Genomic DNA, 22,093 nt, shown 5'->3' on the forward strand with positions numbered 1-22,093 from the left:
TTGGCGTTTATTCATCGATTTTGCGCCAACACATGTTTTTCCACATCGCCATATCTCGTCCTTTTTGTCGAAAATACGCATGTCACTGCTAAAATACCAAAACTAAGTCAAGTCCTTTGTGCTGCGCCAGGCTGGCAACCCTGGCCCGGAAGCTTAGCCTCCATTGCATTTATGGCGCACAAATTGGTATTTGAAAAATACGTTACATTGTATATTTAGCATATATGCAAAATTTATTTTGATTTATGGTAGTAAAGTTAATATGGTGTATGTATGATTAATTGAGCTTATAAAGTGACATATTGGCAGAATGAACATTTGATGTTAACTACGAGTTGCTATCGAGAAATGCCGCAGCGGTGATAACATTTGTTATTAATCATTGGCTTAGGGCGTTTGGAACGCCTTGACTACAAAATATGTATGTGTGCTCCCAACTGTTAACAATCAGTTATAATTCATTCAGTGTTGTGCTTAATGTTGCTGCTGCTGCTGCTGTTGATCCAACGTGGTAAGAAGCCCCATATCCTGCTGCAGCTCCATGGTAAGCGGCAGCGGCCGTTGCGGCCAGGTGCGTCTCTGCAACAGCGTTTGTCCATTAGCCAGCTGTTGTTGCAGCGCATTGATGCTGGGATAAATGTGCTGCTCCACAAATTCTGCTACCGTATGCTCATCGTACACTTCCCACAAGAGCTGTTGGGACTCGCGTGCCATAGCGCGCAGCTCCTCAATTAGTTGGGGTGTGCGCGCCGTCAGCTCCTGCACTCGCAGGGGCGAGCTAAAGTTGTGTCTGACATTGTAGTCGGAGAGCCAGGCACTGTGCTCCCGTGTCTGTTGCAGATAGTTGCGCACCTCGGCCAGTTTGTCGTACAAGCGCAGCGCATACTTGAAGACCAGGTGGCCCGGATAGCTGCACACAGCGAATAGTTGACTGTAATGCGCATTGGAATGCAATTCCAGCCAGGGATGTCCAGAGCGCCGGCTATCCGGCTGGAAGACGCAGCGCAGCACACGCAACAGCTCGTTGTCACGTGGATTGGTGCTGAAGTAACCCTTGGACACTGTGGACAAAGATGTCATTAGGCTGGGCATGCCGACGGGCAGCAGCTCACAGAGCACGGCAAAATGATCATAGCGCTGCCAGCCAGTCAGCGCCAGCCCCCTCAAGCCCTTGGCAAAGCGCCCACCCTCCTTAGCTATGACCGCCAGCCAGCGTATATTGTTCTCCAGGTGCTGTTGCAGCGGGGGCACCAGCAGACTCTCCCCAAACGCACCCTTGTAAGCGGACGCAGCCCAAGCGCTGGGAAATACCTTCGAATAGGTGTCCCACAGCTGTGGCTGTATGAAATGATATATATCGCTGGCATACACCCACACCATGGGCTCCACATAGCTGCCGATCTGCGAGTTCTGCAGCTCGCTCAGCGTCATGTCACGCAGCTGGTCATCCCAGATGACCACGCTCAGTTGCGGCCAGCGACGCCGCACAAAATGCGCCAAGCTAATCACATGCGAAAGGAAGAGTTCGCTTCGCAGTCGCTGGCGACAGAGCGGGCACTCGCCCATGCGCTGCACCTCATCACAGCCAATGTGCAAATGGGTAAACTTGATGGGCAGCTCCGGTGTCGAGGGCGTGGCATTGCCAGAGGGCCGCATATGCAGCTCAATCACCTGGGTGAGCATCTGCTCCAGCAAGGCCAGACTCTGCGGTTGACTGGGACAAATTGACTGCGGACTCTCGGGCAGCTCGCGCAGCTGCTCAAATCCGGACAACTTCAGTGCGTACTCCAGATGCCCAAAAGTTTGGACCAGCGGCATCACGCTCAGGCCATACTCGACCCAAGCCGTTTCCAGAAAATCCTTTGAAAAAACAAAAAAGAAAGCTGTTTCAAAGGGGTTTACGCCTAGTGTTGATAAATGCCAAAAGGTGGTTTGCGAAAAAACAAAAAGCAGTGTACATTAAGTTTTGACTAATGAGATTAAGTTTTTCCAATTTCAAAAAGTGTTTAAATGATATTGACCAACATGCAGGACTCAAAACGGAATCGAACGTTATAATAGGTATAATCATAACTTCTTGATGATCACCATATGAACGAAATAATGCAAAATAAATAAATATGTAAATTTGTAAATTACTTTCAGTTCGGCTTCCTTGTAGGCATTGTGAGCAGCAAGGGGCTGCAGCGCGCCGGTGTAGGGAAACATATCCTCGTACTCGATAAGCAGCCCCGTGGCGCCCAGGGCGCGCAGCACGGGCAAGAGTTGCTTGAGAAAGCTCAGCTTGGGTGGTGCGCCCTTAAGATCGAGGTGGACCAGTCGCTCTTGTGGAGCACGTGGTCCATCCGGGCCAATGCCAGCGACAGCTGGTACGCCCATGCGTTGCAATTCGTGCTCGTATTGGGTCTGACGCTCCGCAGAGCTGAGCATGCGATCATCCTCGGCATTGGCATTGAGCTCGTCCATGCCTGCGTTGCGCTGGCGCTGCTGTTGCTCTAGGATCTTCAGGCGTTCCTGCTCAAACAGATAGCTCTCGGCCAACGGCAGCGGCGCCTTCTTGGCCTGTGTCGGACGCACAAAGCGCACGTTGCCCAGCAAACGCTGTGCCGGCGATGGCCGCTCCGCGTTATCCTTTTGTCGCTCGGCGCGCAGCACACGATTCGCTTGGGCAATCAACTTCTGTATGATGTGAACGTGCTGATAATTGGCCTCGCCGGACTGCGATGTCTGCTGTGTAAATGCTGGCAGTGTTTTCGTACTATCAATAAGTATGGCCCATGTCCAGAGTCCAAGCAAGACAAGACCCGACGCCAGCACCAGAAATGAAAGTTTACGGCGCCAAATAAATATCAGCAAATTTGAGTGCATCTGCAAGGGGCAGCAATAAAAGGGGGTAAGCGCTATATTTTCGAGTGGCAAAGTAGCTGCAGCAATAGCAACAGAAACAAAAGGCTGCCCTTTGCTTTTTATAAATATTTGAGGAACCAACAAGTAGCCCCCGTAGGTTGGGCTATAACATTTTTTCAACAACAGCTGCGTTACTCATACGCCACGTTGCGGAGGCTCATTGAGGTTAAGAGTTGTTGATGCTGGCTTGTTTTGTGTGCGCTGAGTGTGCAAATGTGCAAATGTGTATGTGTGTGGCTATGTGTGTGTGCATACATATGTGAGGTGTTTGCTTTAGCTGCTGCCCGTCTGGCAGTCGTTCGATGGCGGCACGTTTAAATTGTTGGCAAAACTGGCAGCTCGTTTAAATGGAGAAAAAAATTATGCCCTATATATACACATATAGAGATATACCAACCGGTATTTCTCGACCTTGCCCGATTTAAATTTAATTTAACAATTTTCCAACCATTTTCGTCGAAACTTAAAACTTCGCCCAAATCATTTATGACCCACATTTTTCATAAAAGCGCGTGGGAATTATGCAAAAAGTGTGCGACGCGTTTCACATGAATTTTGATAAAGCTTCTTCGATATGAATTATAAACCGAAACTTCACCCACGAAATCGTTGACCCCATTTCCATCAGGAGGCGCCGATTCGTCGTTCCGTTGGTAACAAAAGAAGTCAGTCAGGAAAAAAAACAAAGATATAATACTCTCACACCGATATACATACATATATAGGTATGCATGACCCATTATGCAGCTGGTAAAGAGAAAAGATGCCATGACCCGACGCGACTTTGACAGCCGGCAAATGTATGTGTTCAACTGGAAGTGGAACAGCATGCAGCTGTCTGCCGGAAATTGAATTGAGTTTTCCATAGTTAATGCTGCTCGAGCTAAGCTGAAGCGCACAACTTTTTTTGTGCCATCCTTTTTTGTACCACTATAATAACACTCGAGCGCAATTCTAGCATTTGGGGAGCATCATCGAAGCGAATGCTGTTTGCTTTTCATTGTCTAATAGTCGAGAGCGTGTGCATCAAGTGGTTCCGTCTAGTTAGCTTTTATCTGAATTACTTTAAAAGTACAATTGCAATTACAATTGCCTGAAAAGCTATCAGCTCGAGTACTTAAAAGCGCTTCGCATATTTTAAAAATAATAATTACTCTATGTGTTATATTTTCACAAACAAATTGCGTAGCCATTCTATGCTGCAGCTGTTATAACTTTGAGTTTGAAAGTTAATGCAACAATATTTAGAAATTTAACAAAACTTATTTCTTTTTTTTTAGTGTTGCGTTATATATATTTTTTTATACCCTGAACCCATTGAAAATGGGTAAAAGGGCTATTATATATATTCTTGATCAGCATCAATAGCCGAGTCGATCTAGCCATGTCCGTCTGTCCGTCCGTATGTATAAACGCAAGGATCTCAGAACCTATAGGAGCTAGAGACTTGAAATTTTAGCTATAGGTCCTCCTAGTCCCCGTGCAGATCGAGTTTGTTTCCGATATGCGACAACTTGCCCCGTTTCCAAGTTATCGATAAATCCTGTTTTTTTGGGCAATTTCGGTAAATAATAAGAGCTAGAGTCGCCAAACTTGACAAGTAGCTTCTAGAGTAGTATATATAGATCCAGTATCTTTCATTTTATACCTACCGCCTGTTGGAAGAAGAGGGTTCAGGGTATCCCCTAGTTGGGAGCTCCCGACTAGAAGCTCTTACATGTTTTGTAATTTATTTGCCGGAGACAACAAATGGCAAAAACTAAGATTCAACTCTTAGCATGCGTTTCATAGCATTTAACATTTTACCATGAAGTTATATAGCAATTAGCAATCATAGTCAACTTGTTGTTTAACATTTCGAGCATTCAAATTAGGCAAATGCGGGGCAATCAACGAGTATTATCATCAGTTAGCCAAAGTCTACCTCTGCCAAGCTCTAATGGTTCACAACTTGAAGATAACAAGGCGCATATTAGCTAACATCAAGCGAAATTTCGATTGTTGACCCAGTTGGCTAGCACTTCAATGCCAACATGAAACTTATCACTGGCGTGTGCCAAAAAATGTGGCTCTGGGCAGGCACAGCCTCCAGCTCAAGCCAGAGAGACTAATTTTTGTGTGGATGCAAATCTAGCTAGACCGAACAAAGCGCCACAAAAGTCCGGGCCAACCCGTAGGGTATGTCAACCCTAATGTGTCCCCGTTCGGGCGCCATACAGTCTGCAACGCCTCCGCCTCTTTGATGTCGATGGTAGGACAACATTTGACGCTTTTATGTCTTGTTTTTTATACCCTTGCAGAGGGTATTATAATTTTGTCGTGAAATGTGTAACGCATAGAAGGAGACATCTCCGACCCCATAAAGTATATATATTCTTGATCAGTATCAACAGCCGAGTTGATATAGCCATGTCCGTCTGTCCGTCTGTCTGTTTCTATGCGAACTAGTCTCTCAGTTTTAAAGCTATCTTTATGAAACTTTGCAGAATTCCCTCTTTCTGTTGCACGCAGCTCATATGTCAAAACCAGCTGGATCGGACCACTATATCATATAGCTGCCATAGGAACGATCGGTCGAAAAGTAGGTTCTTGTATGAAAAACATTTTTGTTTATAAAGTTATCTTGACTAAACTTTGTATTTATTAGTTTTACTACGCTCCCCATATATATGCAAAATCCTATTAAGATCGGGCAACTATATCATATAGCTGCCATAGGAACGATCGGTCGAAAATTAAGTTTTTGTATAGAAAATTTTTATGTGTTTCAAGATATCTTAACCAAACTCGGTATTTATTAGTTTTACTACGGTCCCCATATATATACAAAATTCTATTAAGATCGGACAACTATATCATATAGCTGCCATAGGAACGATCAGTCGAAAATTATGCTGTTGTATGGAATTTTTTTGTTTTTCAAGATATCTTGACCAAACTCGGCATTTATTAGTTTTACTATGCTCCCTCCACTTATGCAAAATCTTATTCACATCGGGCAACTATATCATATAGCTGCCATAGGAACGATCGGTCGAAAATTAAGTTGTTGTATGGAAACCTGTTTTGTTTTTCAAGATATCTTAACCATACTCGGCATTAACTATTTTCCCTGTGCTTCTTAGATACGGGCAAAGCACTATGAGCATTTTGAAAAGGTTGGGTCTGCAAGGGTATTAAATCTTCGGTGTGCCGAAGATAGCACTTCTTTCTCGTTTTTTTTTTTTTTGTGTTTCTAGTTGCCTTTGGACCGGGACGATGTGCTAATTGCACACGCAGTGCAGCTTCACAACAGTTTTATAAAATGAAATTTAATTGCACTGGCAGCCGCGGGGCCAATTTGCAGTTGGAGTCTGTGGCTTCATGTCCATGTCCTGCCGTTTTGCTCGCCCTGTGTTGTGTTCCACGTTGCGAATTGTTCTTGCAATTTATGCAGCGCATTTTCAACGCCAAAATTTGAGAGCAATGAAGACCTCTGCCAGTGGTTCGCCTGCTGTGAGCTGTCACGCCCCCAGCTGGCAACCGCCTACGTCAAACAGCACAATTTGGCTGCTTGCCAGAGGCAAGGGCGAGCGGGGCGAAAAGAAGGAAGTGAAATTAAATAGAGCTGAACGAATATAAAATATGCGAACCATAAAAAATTAATTGAGTTCTTTGTACGCAAGGGCTGGTTAACTTGCTGGCTTTTCATACATATAGATGTATTAAAGATTATAGACGAGCTAACTTTATCTTCTTACACGCTGCACTCTAGCCCAATATACCCTGCTATAACTAGGTAAGGGTATCTAAATAAAAAAACTCAAACATTCTCAAAAATCCATAAAGCTGCTTTGCTTGTAACTATTGTTGCCGTCTTCATACCCTTGCCGAGAGTATTATAATATTGCTATGAAGTGTGTAACGCATCGGAATCGACAAAATAGAATAATTATATCATATATATGTAGATAACATAGTAACATTCCGTTGCAATTACGAGTTTCAACAAATCTTCTCACACATCTGAAAACCCGTACTATATATCTGTAAGGGAATTAATCTTCGGCGTGCCGAGGATTCCCATTTTTATACCCTGAAACCATTGAAAATGGGTCAAAAGAGTATTATGTATTTGTGCAAATGTATGTAACAGGCAGAAGGAAGCATCTCCGACCCCATAAAGTGTATATATTCTTGATCAGCATCAATAGCCGAGTCGATTTAGCCATGTCCATCCGTCCGTCTGTCCGTATGTATGAAAGCAAGGATCTCAGAGCCTATAAGAGCTAGAGACTTGAACTTTTAGCTGTAGGTCCTCCTAGTACCTGCGCAGATAGATAGATAGTCGATAACTTGCCCTGTTTCCAAGTAATCGATAAAAATCGATAACCAAGTCCTGTTATAGAGCTAGAGTCGTCAAACTTGACATGTAGCTTCTGGAATAGTATATATATATCAAGCATTTTTCATTTTATACCTATCGCCTGTCGGAAGAAGAGGGTTCAGGGTATCCCCTAGTTGGGAACTGCCGACTAGAACCTCTTACTTGTTTATGCTTGTTGTTGTTGCCGTTCGGTTATTGCATTCCTTGCATTGCAGCTTAAAGTACTGCAAAACGTTTGGCGCCCAACGTAGGGAGGCAGCATTAAACTTACTTAACTGGAGTTCTGGCCAAAGTGGGCTAGGCGCATATTCGGAGTGCACGGGCATGTAAAATATGTGCACTTGGTGCCGTATCTGGCTGCATGGGTGCTCGCCCGCTTATGCCTTTGCCTTATCGTTGGGTCGGGAATCATAATCGGCAATTAGGCAATTTAACGGCTTATTAACGTACACTGGCTAGCGCAAAATTGTGGCTTTATAGACTGGCAATGGCCGGGCACAAGCAAGTCCCTACTGGCAGAAGCGATAGAAACATGCAAAGAGCAAAGAATATGGGCAAACGAAAAAGAGGAGTTGGCTAAATTGAATTGGTTTCTCGAACATAGAGTATCGCTCGAGTATGCACTCGAGGTGTAGGTAAATCAATTGAAGAGCTCTGAATGGATTTTATGCCCGGAGTACGAGAAAACTCATGCCCAATAGCTAATAAATTCTGAATAAGATGCGATTGTGGGATAAATGTGCTTGTGTAAAGAAATATGATAACTGAGTTCCATGAAAGAGCTTTGCCAGGCAGGGAATAGTTCTACATGGCATACTTTTGCTGAAGCAATGCTAAACTATTTGAACCATTTTGAAAATTCAATAAATAATTTATGCCAAGCCTAAAATAGATTATGTAAACCGTCAAACCTTAAATGAGGGTATTAAATGTTTTGATTGAACCATAAATTGGCTTGCATTAAATTTATAATCGGCTTAATCTACCAAATACCAGTCGACCTCAAACTCTAGGCCACAATTGAACACAATTATCTATTCATTTCGGCGCCGTGGCTTATGGCATAAATACCACAACGGCTATACAAATATAAATGTGTTCATTGTGTAAATCGGCACAAAATTGCCAACAAAATGTCAGCAAATACAATGAATTACCCGAAAGGATGCAAATGCCCAGCCTCTAAGCACATGAATTGCAATTGGAAAACTTTTTGCATAAATTTGCGAATCATTTGACAGTTGCGGCGCAAAAAGGCAGCAGCCGCAACCAACAAGCACTGCGGCCCTGAACAGATCAACTAACTGCATTTGTTGCCCCTAAATACTAACGGGTCTGTCATTTACAAAGCTTTTTCTAGTTCCTGAAAAGCGCGCGGGGTTCTCTTTGCTGGCCAAAACTGTCGCGCACAATAACAACGTACCTAAGTTCCCTACTTCATAAGTGCATTAAAACTGGCCAAACTTTAGACAGAGACAACGCAACAGTTGGACAGCAAGGGAGAGAGAGAGAGGGGGGAGTATAGCGAGCATGAAAGGGCATAAATTGGAGCGTTGCTCAAATCTGTGCGCCACCAACTATGCAGCACTTACTTTGTCAGCGGGCAAAAAAAAGGCAGCTGCACAAATGCTATGGTAACAAGTAAGAGGTTCTAGTCGGGAGCTCCCGACTAGGAGATACCCTGAACCCTCTTCTTCCAACAGGCGATAGGCATAAAATGAAAGATACTTGGTATATATATACTATTCTAGAAGCTACACGTCAAGTTTGGCGACTCTAGCTCTTATTATTTGCCGATATTTATCGATAACTTGGAAACGGGGCAAGTTATCGAATATCGGAAACAAACTCGATCTGCGCGGGCACTAGGAGGACCTACAGCTAAAATTTCAAGTCTCTAGCTCTTATAGGTTCTGAGATCCTTGCGTTCATACATACGGACGGACAGACGGACATGGCTAGATCGACTCGGCTATTGATGCTGATCAAGAATATATATACTTTATGGGGTCGGAGATGCTTCCTTCTGCCTGTTACATACATTTGCACAAAAACATTATACCCTTTTTACCCATTTTTAATGGGTTCAGGGTATAAAAACTATAGCAAGGACATATTTATATACCCTATGCATAATAAATCAAAGGGTATATCAGCTATTAAGAAGGGTGAGTTAACGTAGCCGTGTGTTAGTTCACAAAACTTTTACGTGACAATAAGTCAGGATTAACCATTTCGATTTTTTTGACTCCCAAAATATATGCCAAGCTTTCGATCAATATAAATTGTGCCAGATCAAATAAAAAATAAAACAATGTTACAGTCGGTTGTAATCGTTAGTGTTTACTTTGTATAATAGCTAAAAATGAAAATGTCCATTTAATTAAATGGTTTGTGAATGTATAACTGTAACCTTGAGACCACTTATAACCCTTGAACTCCTTGAACTATGACTTTAACCTGAAATAAACTTGAGTTGGCAATAGATAAAGGTGCTTAAACATTTTGATAGCCACATGTGCTGCTTGGTGTTAACGCATAGCCCCTTGAACAGTGGCTTGGCAATCTGCTAATTTGGCTGTTAGATTTACCAGGTACATGGTAAATTAAAAATAACTTTAAATATTGCTCTCTACTTAGTACTCTTAAAGCCATTTTTGAGGTTTATTTTCGTGCCTGCAGCTGGGTATTTAAAAGTTTATCACTTTTTATCAGCTGCACTTGAATGCCACATTCTGTGCTTCGCACGACAGATTCTGTCTGAGTGCCTGCCTGGCTGCCTGGCTGCCAGTCTGGGACACATAAAACGCCGCACGGCGCTCGTGTTTATAATTTGAAATGAGTTTTTCCTGCATTTTAGCGCAGTCGGCAGACATTTTCGACATTTTGTTTGCTGTTTGTTTTCACTGATTTCTAAAAACTATTCGCACCCATCCACATACATACATACATGTATACGAGTGGCCATCGGGACGGACAGGGGATTTGTGCTGATTGTGTGCGGTCAGCGATTTGTTTTGTGGGTTGTCCTCTGCTCGAACGTGTTCGGGAATATAAATGTTGCAGCGACAGCCCCTTGACCGGGCTTACATTTGCGAATTGAATTCACATCGATTTCAATTGCATTGTTATGCGATTGATTAATGGTCCAACTGAATGTAGGATAATGTTTTACGCTGTGTTATGTTCAATCTGTTTGCAAATATGTCATCAATAATGCTCAATATGCCATTTATCACTGTTTATAGTCATTTCGGTGAATGTGCTGGTAATTATGTAAATTTGCTTAACATGCGTGTTTAATTTGCCAGGTGAATAAACTTGGCCATAATTAGCCGATAACAAGTGCGAATATCAACAGAACTTTGGCGTCAATAATTATACAAATTAAATAAATAAATATTGAAACAAAACTTGGCTAAGAAAACTCCTAATATCAAGCATGGATGGATTTTTGTGCAACGGACGGCTGATATCTTAAATATATAACATATTTTCCTTTAATAATTTAGTCGATAATTGGCTGGCATCATTTTATTTCTCGCAAGCTGGCCATGCTCCTTTGTACTTCAGCAATAAAATAGTTTATACATTTAAGATTTATGCAATTTTAAAGCAACTTATCGCATGTGCAGTGTTGCACAATTTCTGGTTTGCGTACAATATTTATGGCAACAGCAACGTCACGCAACATTTTTGAAAATATTTATTTATTTCCATTTTGTGTCAGTTCTTGAAAACTGCTGCAAAATGCTGTCAGACTTATGATGGTATTTGTACAAGTTTTTTGTATTCCTCTTTGCAGCACTGCTCGATGGAATTCTACCAAAGTTTACAACACTTTAAAGGCATCAGACAAATACATATATAAAATTCGACATATTTCTACAGCTTTTGGTCATTCGAATTGCTTCTTTTCAGCAAAGATATATTTTTACTGGTTTTTTCTAATTCATTTCCAACATACCAAAAAAAAAAATCAGATGAAACTGAAAGATAAATAAATCTCACCTCAGCACAGAAACTTATTATACTTAAAAAAAAAGCGCTTTATTGTAGACTTTTAGTTAAGAACTGCAATTTACTTTAAGCCCCCTTTGTTAATTATAGTTTTCCATGTATCTCCCTCTTTATCCCCTATTACCCCTTTACCTTTTATGCTGGATAAATTGTTTGCCTTGAAAAGCCGCTGCAATAAACTATTTGCAAGAGGAAAACAAAGCGGAAATTATTTATTTAGCAGTTAAACACTGTGCATCATTAATTTTCTTATTGTTTAACTTTTCTATTTGTTTGTCTGTCGCCTTGTTTTTTTGTGTTTATTGTGCGCTCGTTCGAGTTTTTGCTTTTAAGCGTGTTTTAATACCAGTAAAAGCCATTAAAGCATGACTCTTTGTCAGCTTGCCCGGAAGAGGTATGAACTGCACTGCTGACAACTCGTCTCACGGGATTGACGGCAAATGACGAGCGCCGACAACAAAATGTTTACTAATGCACAGTTCCACACAAATCAGACAAAAACACATTGAAGTGTTGATGCTGCCCCATTGCATGTGGCAGCATCCCGTCCCGTCCATCGGCGGGAAATGGAACGTAGAGCTGCTAACGAGTCATCCGTCTGGCCAGGATGAATGACAGAGACTCGTCGGGCCCCAGCGACTGATGGAATGCATCAGCACTCTGGGCTCCTGTGACTGATTGATGTTTATGAATTATTAAGTGCACAGTGCCAGCAGCAGGCTGGCTGTTTTAGCTTCAGCCAACTCCGTCTGCATCCTTGTACAGCCGCTCAGAGATGCTATTTGAGCTGCACTCAAAGACGGTTTCTGTGGCAACTTATATGTGCTCGAGTGGTGCACAGCCAATCGGAGCTCATGGGGAAAATATCCAGAAGCTCTTGGGAATTCTAGCTAAGCTACTTACGTTTATATTTGACCTTTTTTACATCACCCTTTTTGGATTGTTCTTTTCTGGTCAGAGCAGCATCTTATTTTCAAGTTTTTTCACGAAATTAAAGAATATATCTTTGATCATATTCGGCGGACGAACTAAGCCATGTCCGACTGTCTGCCAATATCGAAGCATCAACGGCAGCAAATGAAATCGAATCAAATGCAAGATAGAGTTTGTTTCCGATATTCGATAACCTGCCCCATTTCCAAGTAATCGATCAAATCGATATCGGAATCCTGTTTTTTGAGCAATTTCGGCAAATAATATGAGTTACCAAACTTGACATGTAGCTTCTAGAGTAGTATATATATATATGAAGTATCTTTCATTTAATACCTATCGCCAATCGGAAGAAAAGGCTTCAGGGTATCCCCTAGTCGGGAGCTCCCGACTAGAACCTCTTACATGTTTTATCTTCATTGTAACAAGACCGAAATAGGTGAGCAAACGTGACAAAGATGTCAATTATAAACTGTTTTTGTTTGCCAGCACAATATAAAGAGGCGACACAGTTCTGATAACGAGCCGAAAGTTTTGTTAACTTTAAAATCTTGTTATGTCTATTAGAAATTTAGTCCGCTTGTTGACAACATTTAATACTTTTGTGTAAATTAAGAGATTTATTTTTGTAATATTAAAAGCAAACATTCTCTTTTTGTGTATATTTGTTTTTAAGCACTCGAAAGTTGTGCTTGTTGCCTTATTATCAAATTTCCAAACTTGGTCTCGCACACAGACACAGCATCCACATCTACAGCTTTTTATTTACACAAATGAACTTGTTGATGCTCGTTATGGTCATGTCCAATTCCCTTGGCCATATGTGAGACCTTACTTTCATTTGTATTGTAATTGATGAGGCTAGAGCCAGGTCGAAATATTGCACCTGAACACATTTTACTCGACAATTGTTTTGTTTTTGTGGCTGCCACAAATTTGAGCTGAGTTTTGGCTCTCTGAGCACGCGTTCCATTTGGAGTCGACAACCAAGTGGAAACGAGTTGAAAACTTCTCAATCACTTTGATCACGCCCTTAAAGGTAATTGAATTGAACTTTATGTTATGTGCTCCGCCATAGTTGAATGAAGACTGAGGTTCTGCGGTCAACTCCCCGCCCGCTGACACTTGCAGGCATTCTGCATAGCTTGACAGCTGACATGGTGCATGGGGGCGGGGGCGGGGGCGGGGGGTTGGCTTGTCTTGAGGGTGTGCATTTGACCCGTTCCCCAGCCAGTCGGCATCGACTCGCTCTCGAACCGGCTCCCATCTCTGTGTTAGGCAACCGCACAACCGCAGCACGCAATTTGTTCTACAATGCACTGTCACGCCCAACCCCACTCCCCCCCTCCTTCCCTGGGGGGCTGGGGGGACTTTATCTGCACGCACACAAATTAATCAATGTCAGATAAACTTGCTGCCAAGATGGGCTCCAACGTCAGCTGCTGTCTCGTTCTAATGCTGTTCCCGGGCATGTTCTATGCTTGGCTTTTAATCTGCCTTTAAAATTAATTAAGTGTCCCCTTTTGTTGTTGCTATTCTCGTTTTTCCGCATTGTTGCAACGACAAAGGCGCATCAGGCTGCCAAGGAAATTGCCGGTTTATCTCCATGGCAAAGGCGAATATGAGCTCAAGACTTTTCAAGCAAAAGAATTTTCAGCTGAACTGGAACAAGAACGTTTTATCAGTTAGAATCCGGAAAAACCTGATGTGATGTGATTAATTCAGGGTTGCCCTCATGGCCGCAAGCCGGCTTTTAATCGAACCGGTTCGAATCCAGAATTACAAATTATGTTTAACCATAAACCGAACTTTAAACCAAACCAGTTAATCAAAACTCAGCCGAACCGAAACCCGAACCGAACCATAAAAAACCTAACCTAATAAACTGAATTTTTTTTTAAATATTGCAAATTTATTCATGACAAAAACGTTTTAAAACGAAGCCTGCCTTTATACCAGGGACGTCGGATCGACTCGTAAGCCCAAGCAGCAAAAATATTACTTTAGTTTTCAGCCCTGGTTGCTCCACTTAATTATTCATCTTGCGCTTTTCCCTCATAAGCCCTCATAAACCTTCAGCAGCTCCTCACTGCGAATGCAATTTAAATATTTTCACTAATTTCATTTGGCTCGTTGCGAAATTGCCATGGAAATTATAATAGTTTGAGAGAATTAAGTGCAAAAAGCAGTTAACAGTAATTCCAACGTCCGCTCTTTACATTGTATAAATGCAAATAAGTATGCAGCATTTTGCTCCTAAGCAAACATTTCTAAAGAAAAGTATAAATGTGTCGTTTATTTTATACTCTACCAAAAAGAGTAAACACTGCTTAAAGTTAAGATGCTTCGTCTTAATAAGAAAAGAATTGCATTTGAATTTGCATTTGTATTTTTTTATTACAGTCTGTAAATGTCCTGTAAATGTGAAATTCAAAAATGATAATTCAAAAGTTATCTCTGACTAATAGTTTTAACTGTCCAATCCATCTGCCTTGAAGATCTCGAACAGTACAGACACTAAGTTTCTGAAATGGAATTCGCCATTGAAGTTATCGATAATTGGCGCCAAGACCGATAAATATCGATTTCAGCCCAAGTTTCTTAAGGCAATTTGGAGCCAAATCAGGGCTATATACTGGTGGAACATAATCCACTCGAGTACACTTGCTATAATATACTTTATAAAAAACTATTAAATAAAGCATAATCTAATAATAATTCATATTCCCATATTGATGCAACACGGGAAACACAATACTGCTTACAACTTGCTCAGTACAATAAATTTCTACTGTGGGACTGCCTTTTCAGAATGAAATATGTTTATACTTGTACAAATCTCCCAGCAAGGTGGCATATGGGGCGGAAAGGATTCGTTCATCTTGCACGCCAGTTGTTGTATCCGTAGCTTGTATCCGTTTCATAAGCTTCTTATTTTACAAGCGGATTGCTTGCCCAGCTCAAACAGTCTACAGTAGCTCTCAAACAGTCTACAAAAAGCTTTCGATTTTAAAGAGCAAGACCTAAAGCTTCTAGAGATGAATAGAATAACGACTTGAGTAAGTCAATCAGGATCGCAGTCATTGATGTCATATAGGAGAGCTCTAGTCGGGAGTTTCCGGCCCAAAGATACCCTGATGCCAAACTGTTTTCCATACGTACACACACAAAAACAATTTTATGAGGGGGATATCAAAAAAGTGAAATGTTCTTAATCTGTTTATACTGCTTATTAAAACTTATCTAGCTCTCCCAAACGCCGAGAGATCGTCAAAAGAACAGAATGTCGATATCACTTTTTATCGATTTTGTGGCAACGTGGTGAGTTATCGATGAATCGAAGTAAAGCAAGACCTACGTTAACAATTTCAAGTCTATAGCTCTTAAAGTCGCTCAGATCAACGCTTGACATTTGGATATCAATAGATCGACTCGGCTGTTGATGCTGATCCAGAATATATATACTTTATTTCTGCGTCACATACATTTGAAAATTGTTAATAATTTATGAATATACTTAAATCTCAGCTCACATATATTTTAATGGGATCTATGTAGACTGAGGTATCTCATTTATGAGCTCAATCTGTTGACTAGCCCGTAATACTCTGAGATAAAAGTGGGGCAATATAAATTTTGTTGCTCGGTTAGCGGGCATGAAATGGGCACAGGATCTGCCCCGGCAGCAGCAGCAGGACTAGCATAAGGGCCAACTGGCTGGTGCAGCTCATTTTGCATGCGGAGGGGGCAGCCGGATTTGTGTGGCGCACTTTGCGTCTCATCCAAATGAGAAGATTGCATTGTAGTTGCTGGCGCGGCTGTTGGGTATAATGGTATTGTTGCATGTGGCACGTATCCTGCTGCTGCGCTTGCCGCTGCACGTAGTCCTTGTTTACTTTGGAATGTTGTCGTCGTCGCCAACGCTATCGCCGCATGGGCGTGTCATCGCCCACGAAATAGCAGACGATGCCGCAACTGCCGCAACAGTAATCCCCCCCATCCCTAAAAAGCTGTCTACTCTGACTTCCAAACGCAGTCATGCAAATATAACACGAATCTCTCACATCTACCACATCCGCCGCATTCACGCGCCTATGCGTTTCACAGGCCACATGAACTGCACTTCAAACGCAGCATCAAAGTTGCAATGAAGGACAGATGACGGGCAGGGGAAGCTGCCACAAATGGACACATTAATTAGTTGTGGCAACACTGGCAATCACAGTTAAATAAACTGGTAATTTACTCATATCGATAGTAAACCATTGAGAATGGGTAAAAAGGATGCAATAGTAATTTGCAAATGTATGCAACAGACAGAACGAACCATGTACGAACCCATAAAATATACATATACATTAAGGACGTTGAGCAGAATGGTTCTAGCCATGTCCTTCCGCCTGTCCGTCCCTTAACACAGAGTGCACTCTTTAATAAAGACTTGAAATTTAAAATATCATCGTAACACATACTTGGAACATTCACAATTCCAAAATATCGCTAAATATCGAATAACAGGCAGTTTTTTTTGGCATAACTCGATTTATACGAGCTAGATACACCATATTGGGTATAAGGATCGCGTACAGTATACACAGATTTGAATATTTTACTTTTTTTTATTTTATTTTACAATGGATGGGACTATCGATTGACCACTATTGATGACACATCGCCACAATCGATTGTTGCTTAAACTTTGCGTAAGGTTCATGCGAATATCTGTGGATTACATTAAGTAATAACTTTAATTGAAGACTATTTGATGGTATTTTTGCAAAACTTTCTTAAAAATATAACTTATTGTCCAATTACCTCAGATGACTGGACTTCCAATGGCAATATGAATTACTCAACCATTTGAAGCCATTTTATTATGAACGAAAGCTTAAAAATGACTGATTTTTCGTCAAGCCCTTTAAAAATAACTACTGTATTTTACAGTATTTTTAATAGCAACAACAATTGTAACAGACTATCGGTTATCGATACTATCCAGTATGTTTATGTACACTTAGATGGAGCTTAAAACTATATATTTATCATAAATCAATTCGCTTTTGGAGTAACAAGGACAGGAAAGCGATATTTATTGATTCGTCAGATCGAAAACATATACAAATTTAATATTATCGTTAAGATAATATTCTGTTCCACAAACCTGGGAAAACTGTGAGCATTTGCGCTATGTAATGAACTACTTGAAGAGTATTCCATTCATGCGAAACTAAAATACAATCTTTTGGGATTGTCAACTGCAAAAAGTAACTTTTCTTATGTCGCACACAGTTTATTTAGTTCGACAGCCTCTTTAATCTCGACTAAGTGCTCCTAAGGGAAGTAACCTGTCTGCTCTTTGAGAAACCAACGTAAAAAAGCAAATAAACTCAACCACTAGCTCCTATGTAATTATTTGTATATCTTTAATTTCAACATCCTCTGGGTAGCCCATGTGTGCCGACGCGGGAAAGGAAATGAAAGGATACATGCATCATGCGTCATGTCCACCGTCTGATTCCATGCCACGTGCTGCGTGTGGCCACCGTTGCAACATTGTGCCAATAGGAGCTGTCTGCCAGGCATTGGCTTCCAATTTCTGTCAGTCGCCAGCGCAACTCTTTTTGCTTGTGTTTACATTTTGGCTTTTGCCATGGCCTGCCACTTCCCGCTCCCCTTTGGGACAACTGGCGACCTCAGTGCACTGTGTGCCATTGTTTTAAAACTTTAATACATGATATTTTCTGTCCCCTTTTTATGAGTATATGCATATGTACGTAGTTATTTTTCTTGTTCGTGCGTTTAAGAAATTTTAGAAACAAAAATTTGCTGCATGCTTTTCGGCGCGGCGAATGAAAGTGTGTGTGTGTGTGTCTGTGAGTATGTGTGTGTGTGTGTATTCCCCGAGTTTCACCGCTAATTAAATATTTAATTGTCATTTTTGGCGGCGTCAGAATTCAAGTAAATTAACTTTGTCAGACATTTTAATTAAGCGAGAGAAAAACCATATTGCAAGCCATATGACACGGCGCTGGAGTAGCAAATGGAAGGGCACAGGTAGGTTGAGGTTCGATTGTCACATTGTTTGCGGTGAATACGCGGTGACAATGCAAAGTTAACCATAATGAGGCAACCAGCTTGTGGGCATGGCCTAACGAGCTTTCCACCAAAAGTCATTTGCATACATTTATCGAATGGCTAATATACATTTAGTTAATATACCCGCAAGTATAATGCAAAAACAAAATAAAAGCTTTAAATTTATATTAGCGGTATATCGCCTTTTTCCTGCCTAGGCGATAATTTTGCGATAGCAAAACATATTATTCTTAGTGAAGGCAGCAAGAAGTCCGGATTCGCAAGTCAAATTTATTGTTTGCTATGAACCGAAGCAAAATCCGAAACAAATCATATTTTTTCAACAAGTAAGAGGTTCTAGTCGGGAGCTACCGACTAGGGTATACCCTGAACCCTCTTCTTCTAACAGGCGATAGGTATAAAATGAAAGATACATACTTGATATATACATATATACTATTCCAGAAGATACATGTCAAGTTTCAAGGATTTCGATATCATATTTCTATCGATTACTTGGGAACGGGGAAAGTTAATGAATGTCGGAAACAAACTCGATCTGCGCGGGCAAATACATTATATATATTTTTCAGGGTATAAAAATGGAGATCAATATTAGAGCTGAATCATTTGATTTAAATGTTTAAAATATATAAAAGACCAGGGCTGGAACCAAAAAGTAGGTTCATGGCTGTAGAAAAACAGTTTTACGAACTGGATTCACGTGAACCAAATCATTGACTTTTTTGTAGGCCCGTTTTTTTAAAATTTCAATTCAAATATCAATTAATAAACCTATTAATTTTTTTTGTAGTACAAATATTGAACACATTAAAATTCTAACTTATTTAAAATGAAATAATGATTGTACCAAAGATGAAAGCAAAACTTTCTGATATCTAGGGCAACATTTCTTCTTTTCGTCCAGGCAAAACGCTTTCCCATCTTTCGGCCAAAACACGTATCCATCATTAAGATGAAAAAAATAATAGAGAAATATTATTTGGGCCAAGAAACACCTACTGAAGATATTGCATTCTTATCTATCGCGATATGACACATGAATATGGATGTTGTATATAAAATGAATCGAGTTACAATTGTTGGCAATGTTCAGTTGTTGGCAGTCTCTGTGGGTCAGAGAACCACGGCACATCGCATAAATCAGCTGCCATATTTTCGTTGTGGATGGGCAATTGAATTACGACTGGCAACCTGAAAGTGCGACGGAAACGGAAACGGCCGCCTTTTGGGCCAAGGACTACATATGTATATCCTGGCAGCCGAGCAAAAGGCAACGACGTCTCTGCCTGCAAAACTGCAAGCCAACTCCATGACGCACTTACTCGTAAAATATGCGCTTGCATCAAACAATACCCAACGGCCCAGTCGCTGCTCCTGTCACTGATATGTGTGTGAGTGTGAGAGTGTGAGAGTGTGAGAGCGTGTGTGTGCATGTGTGTGTGTGTGTGTGTGCGGTTGGGGTCATCGCTAGTTGCTGCATTTTAAAATCGTTAGCCATTGGGGTAATGCGGTTAAAGCTGAATGGAATTTACGGCAATATATCTGCACAATTCTGGCGGAGCCTCGGGCTTGCTGCTAATCAATTTGCCAGCAATAAGCCAAGTAGAACGAACAAGATGTTCACTTATTTAATTGCAGCACATGCCAAATTTAATTGTCAGCCATTGCAATTGGCTTCACAGTTTCTTAGATTTCATTGTAGCCATAAACAAATTGCAATTGTTGCAGCCCCATGGGGCATCTAATTATAAATTAATGTTTAAAGACTGTAAGTTGTGGCAAAATATAATTTTCAGTGTTGAAAAAGGACCGTATGCGATTGGTAGTGTGTAAAATGTAGCGCTAAAGACTATTTAACATATACAAATTTTTATTTAAATTTCAGTTATAAATAAATTTGTTTCCATATAGATAGAGATAATTATCAATTAGATATTTGAGTATTTAACGATTATTTGTAAATAAGTTTTTGGATAAAAAAGTTTTTAGCTGACTATTAAAAATGCGATATAGTGACAAGTTTTTAGTATTAATTTTTTTAATTTTAAATTTAAAACATTTTTAGGCATTGCCTTTTATAATTGAATTTCCCAAAGTTCTTTAACGAAATTTGAAACAACAAAAATCGTTAAGCTTAAGCTCTTTGTGCGGGAAATCGCTGGAAAAATATTGTGCAGTTTAGCAGCGGAACTTCAATTAAACAAAATGTAGGACACTTATAACGGAATCTACGGGCTTAAGTGCAACGTGAGTGAAACGATTTTAATTGAATGCCACACATGTGTGTAGAGGCAGATATGACGTATGTATGTGGCTAGAGGGGCTCGTTGCAAAGACTATTGTAACGAAAAGCTAACAACAAAAGTATAGATCAACAGACCCAGAACAAAATCCGAATGTACGTTAGATTCGCAGTTTAAATCACAAGCACAGCAAAAAAAAAAAACAAAGCAAAAGAAGATATAGATGTCGCCCTAGGGAGCTGTCAGTCGAGTGGCCGTATAAAAATTTGGAATGCAAAAAGGATTACAGGCAAACGATTTGCTCGATAAAATGTGTCAAATAAAAACTGACAAAAGCGGCAATATTCATTTGGTAAACGATGGGCCAGAGGCAGCCAAAATATACATATATATATGTAGTTCAATTGGGCTAAAACTCTATTTAACTGCCGAATGCAATTGCCAACTATTGGCTTAATGCAAAACAACAACAAGAATCTTAAATATAATTTTAAAGACTACAGTTGCTGAAATTCGGTCGAACGGGCTTAGAGCCATCACGTGCTTTTCAGCCGAGAGCACCAGAGATTCAATTTAACAAATGCATTTGCGATACTTAACTGTTGAGCAGAATGTCCTTGCACACCTGGTCTTATTTTAATTGAAATTTATATTTAATTAAATGCAACATTAATTAGCAGCATAGCTTTGAGTTGAAGCGCGCTCCCGTCACCAACCAACGCACGAGAATATCGCGAAATATAATTGCCGTGCCGTAATTCGAAAGACCGGGTCTCGCACCGCTGTCGCGCACAGTTGCAGTTGCACTGTTTTCTGTTTATGCCACGCGGCGGCAGCTATTTGGCGGCAAGGCAAAATGTTCCTGCGCACTCGCTGCCACTGGCGAAAGTTTCATTTTAAATACCTAACGGACAATTTGCTAACTTCCGGTTGCTAATTTGCACAAAGCTCATGAAATTTACTTCGGCCAATACAAAATGCAATCTACAGTGCGACTTAGATTAATAATCCATATGATTTTAATTATAATCTTATTATTTATCAAACTCTTATGCGTGCACAACTTGAAATAATATACATTCAAGTTCTGCGGACTTGTTGGCGCTCTAAGGTTTAAATCGGTGTTCTATTTATCAAAAATCGATATCAGCCGATATTTCGATTTTTTAATTAAGTTCTTCATCCCTGGCGGCAATGTTTGACCAGGCATAATATCAAAGTTTATTTGAAAACCATTGTATACATTATGCTAAATATAAGCATGCAAATTTTAATAATTATATAATTTTTTACTCACCCGTTAGCACTTTTCTTCATTTAACAAAACATACCGAATGCAGTATCGACGCACTCGCAGTAATTGTACCAACCCATACACACAAATGCATGTACACAAAAAATGAGAGACAGAGAGAGAGTGAGCGTGTAAAGAATGGGGCGAAAACAAAATGAGCAAGATGCCGGAGCTGCGGCGCTGCCAGACTTAGCACTGCCGGTAAAAGCTTTCAATATTTTTGACTTAGAG

The 22,093-nt window shown here is 40.7% G+C and overlaps 1 protein-coding gene across 2 annotated transcripts; it reads right to left on the reverse strand.

Moving 5' to 3' along the window:
* Window positions 1-244: 244 nt before the first annotated feature.
* LOC135437813 (hexosaminidase D) lies at window positions 245-21,999 on the reverse strand. 2 transcript variants are annotated; one of them, XM_064695888.1, is made up of 3 exons: window positions 21,866-21,999; window positions 2,140-2,868; window positions 245-1,860 (listed from the first exon to the last, which is right to left on the reverse strand). In XM_064695888.1, the coding sequence occupies exons 2-3, from the start codon at window positions 2,866-2,868 to the stop codon at window positions 475-477; spliced, it is 2,115 nt and encodes a 704-aa protein (XP_064551958.1). In that variant the 5' UTR covers window positions 21,866-21,999; the 3' UTR covers window positions 245-474. The 2 variants fall into 2 exon arrangements, with proteins under 2 accessions (XP_064551958.1, XP_064551965.1); XM_064695895.1 differs by lacking the exon at window positions 21,866-21,999 and adding an exon at window positions 3,163-3,206.
* Window positions 22,000-22,093: the final 94 nt, after the last annotated feature.

This window comes from Drosophila montana, unplaced genomic scaffold (genome assembly GCF_035044405.1).
Source record: "Drosophila montana isolate Dmon_TW-CO22-7 unplaced genomic scaffold, ASM3504440v1 contig_1505_1, whole genome shotgun sequence".
NCBI lineage: Eukaryota > Metazoa > Arthropoda > Insecta > Diptera > Drosophilidae > Drosophila > Drosophila montana.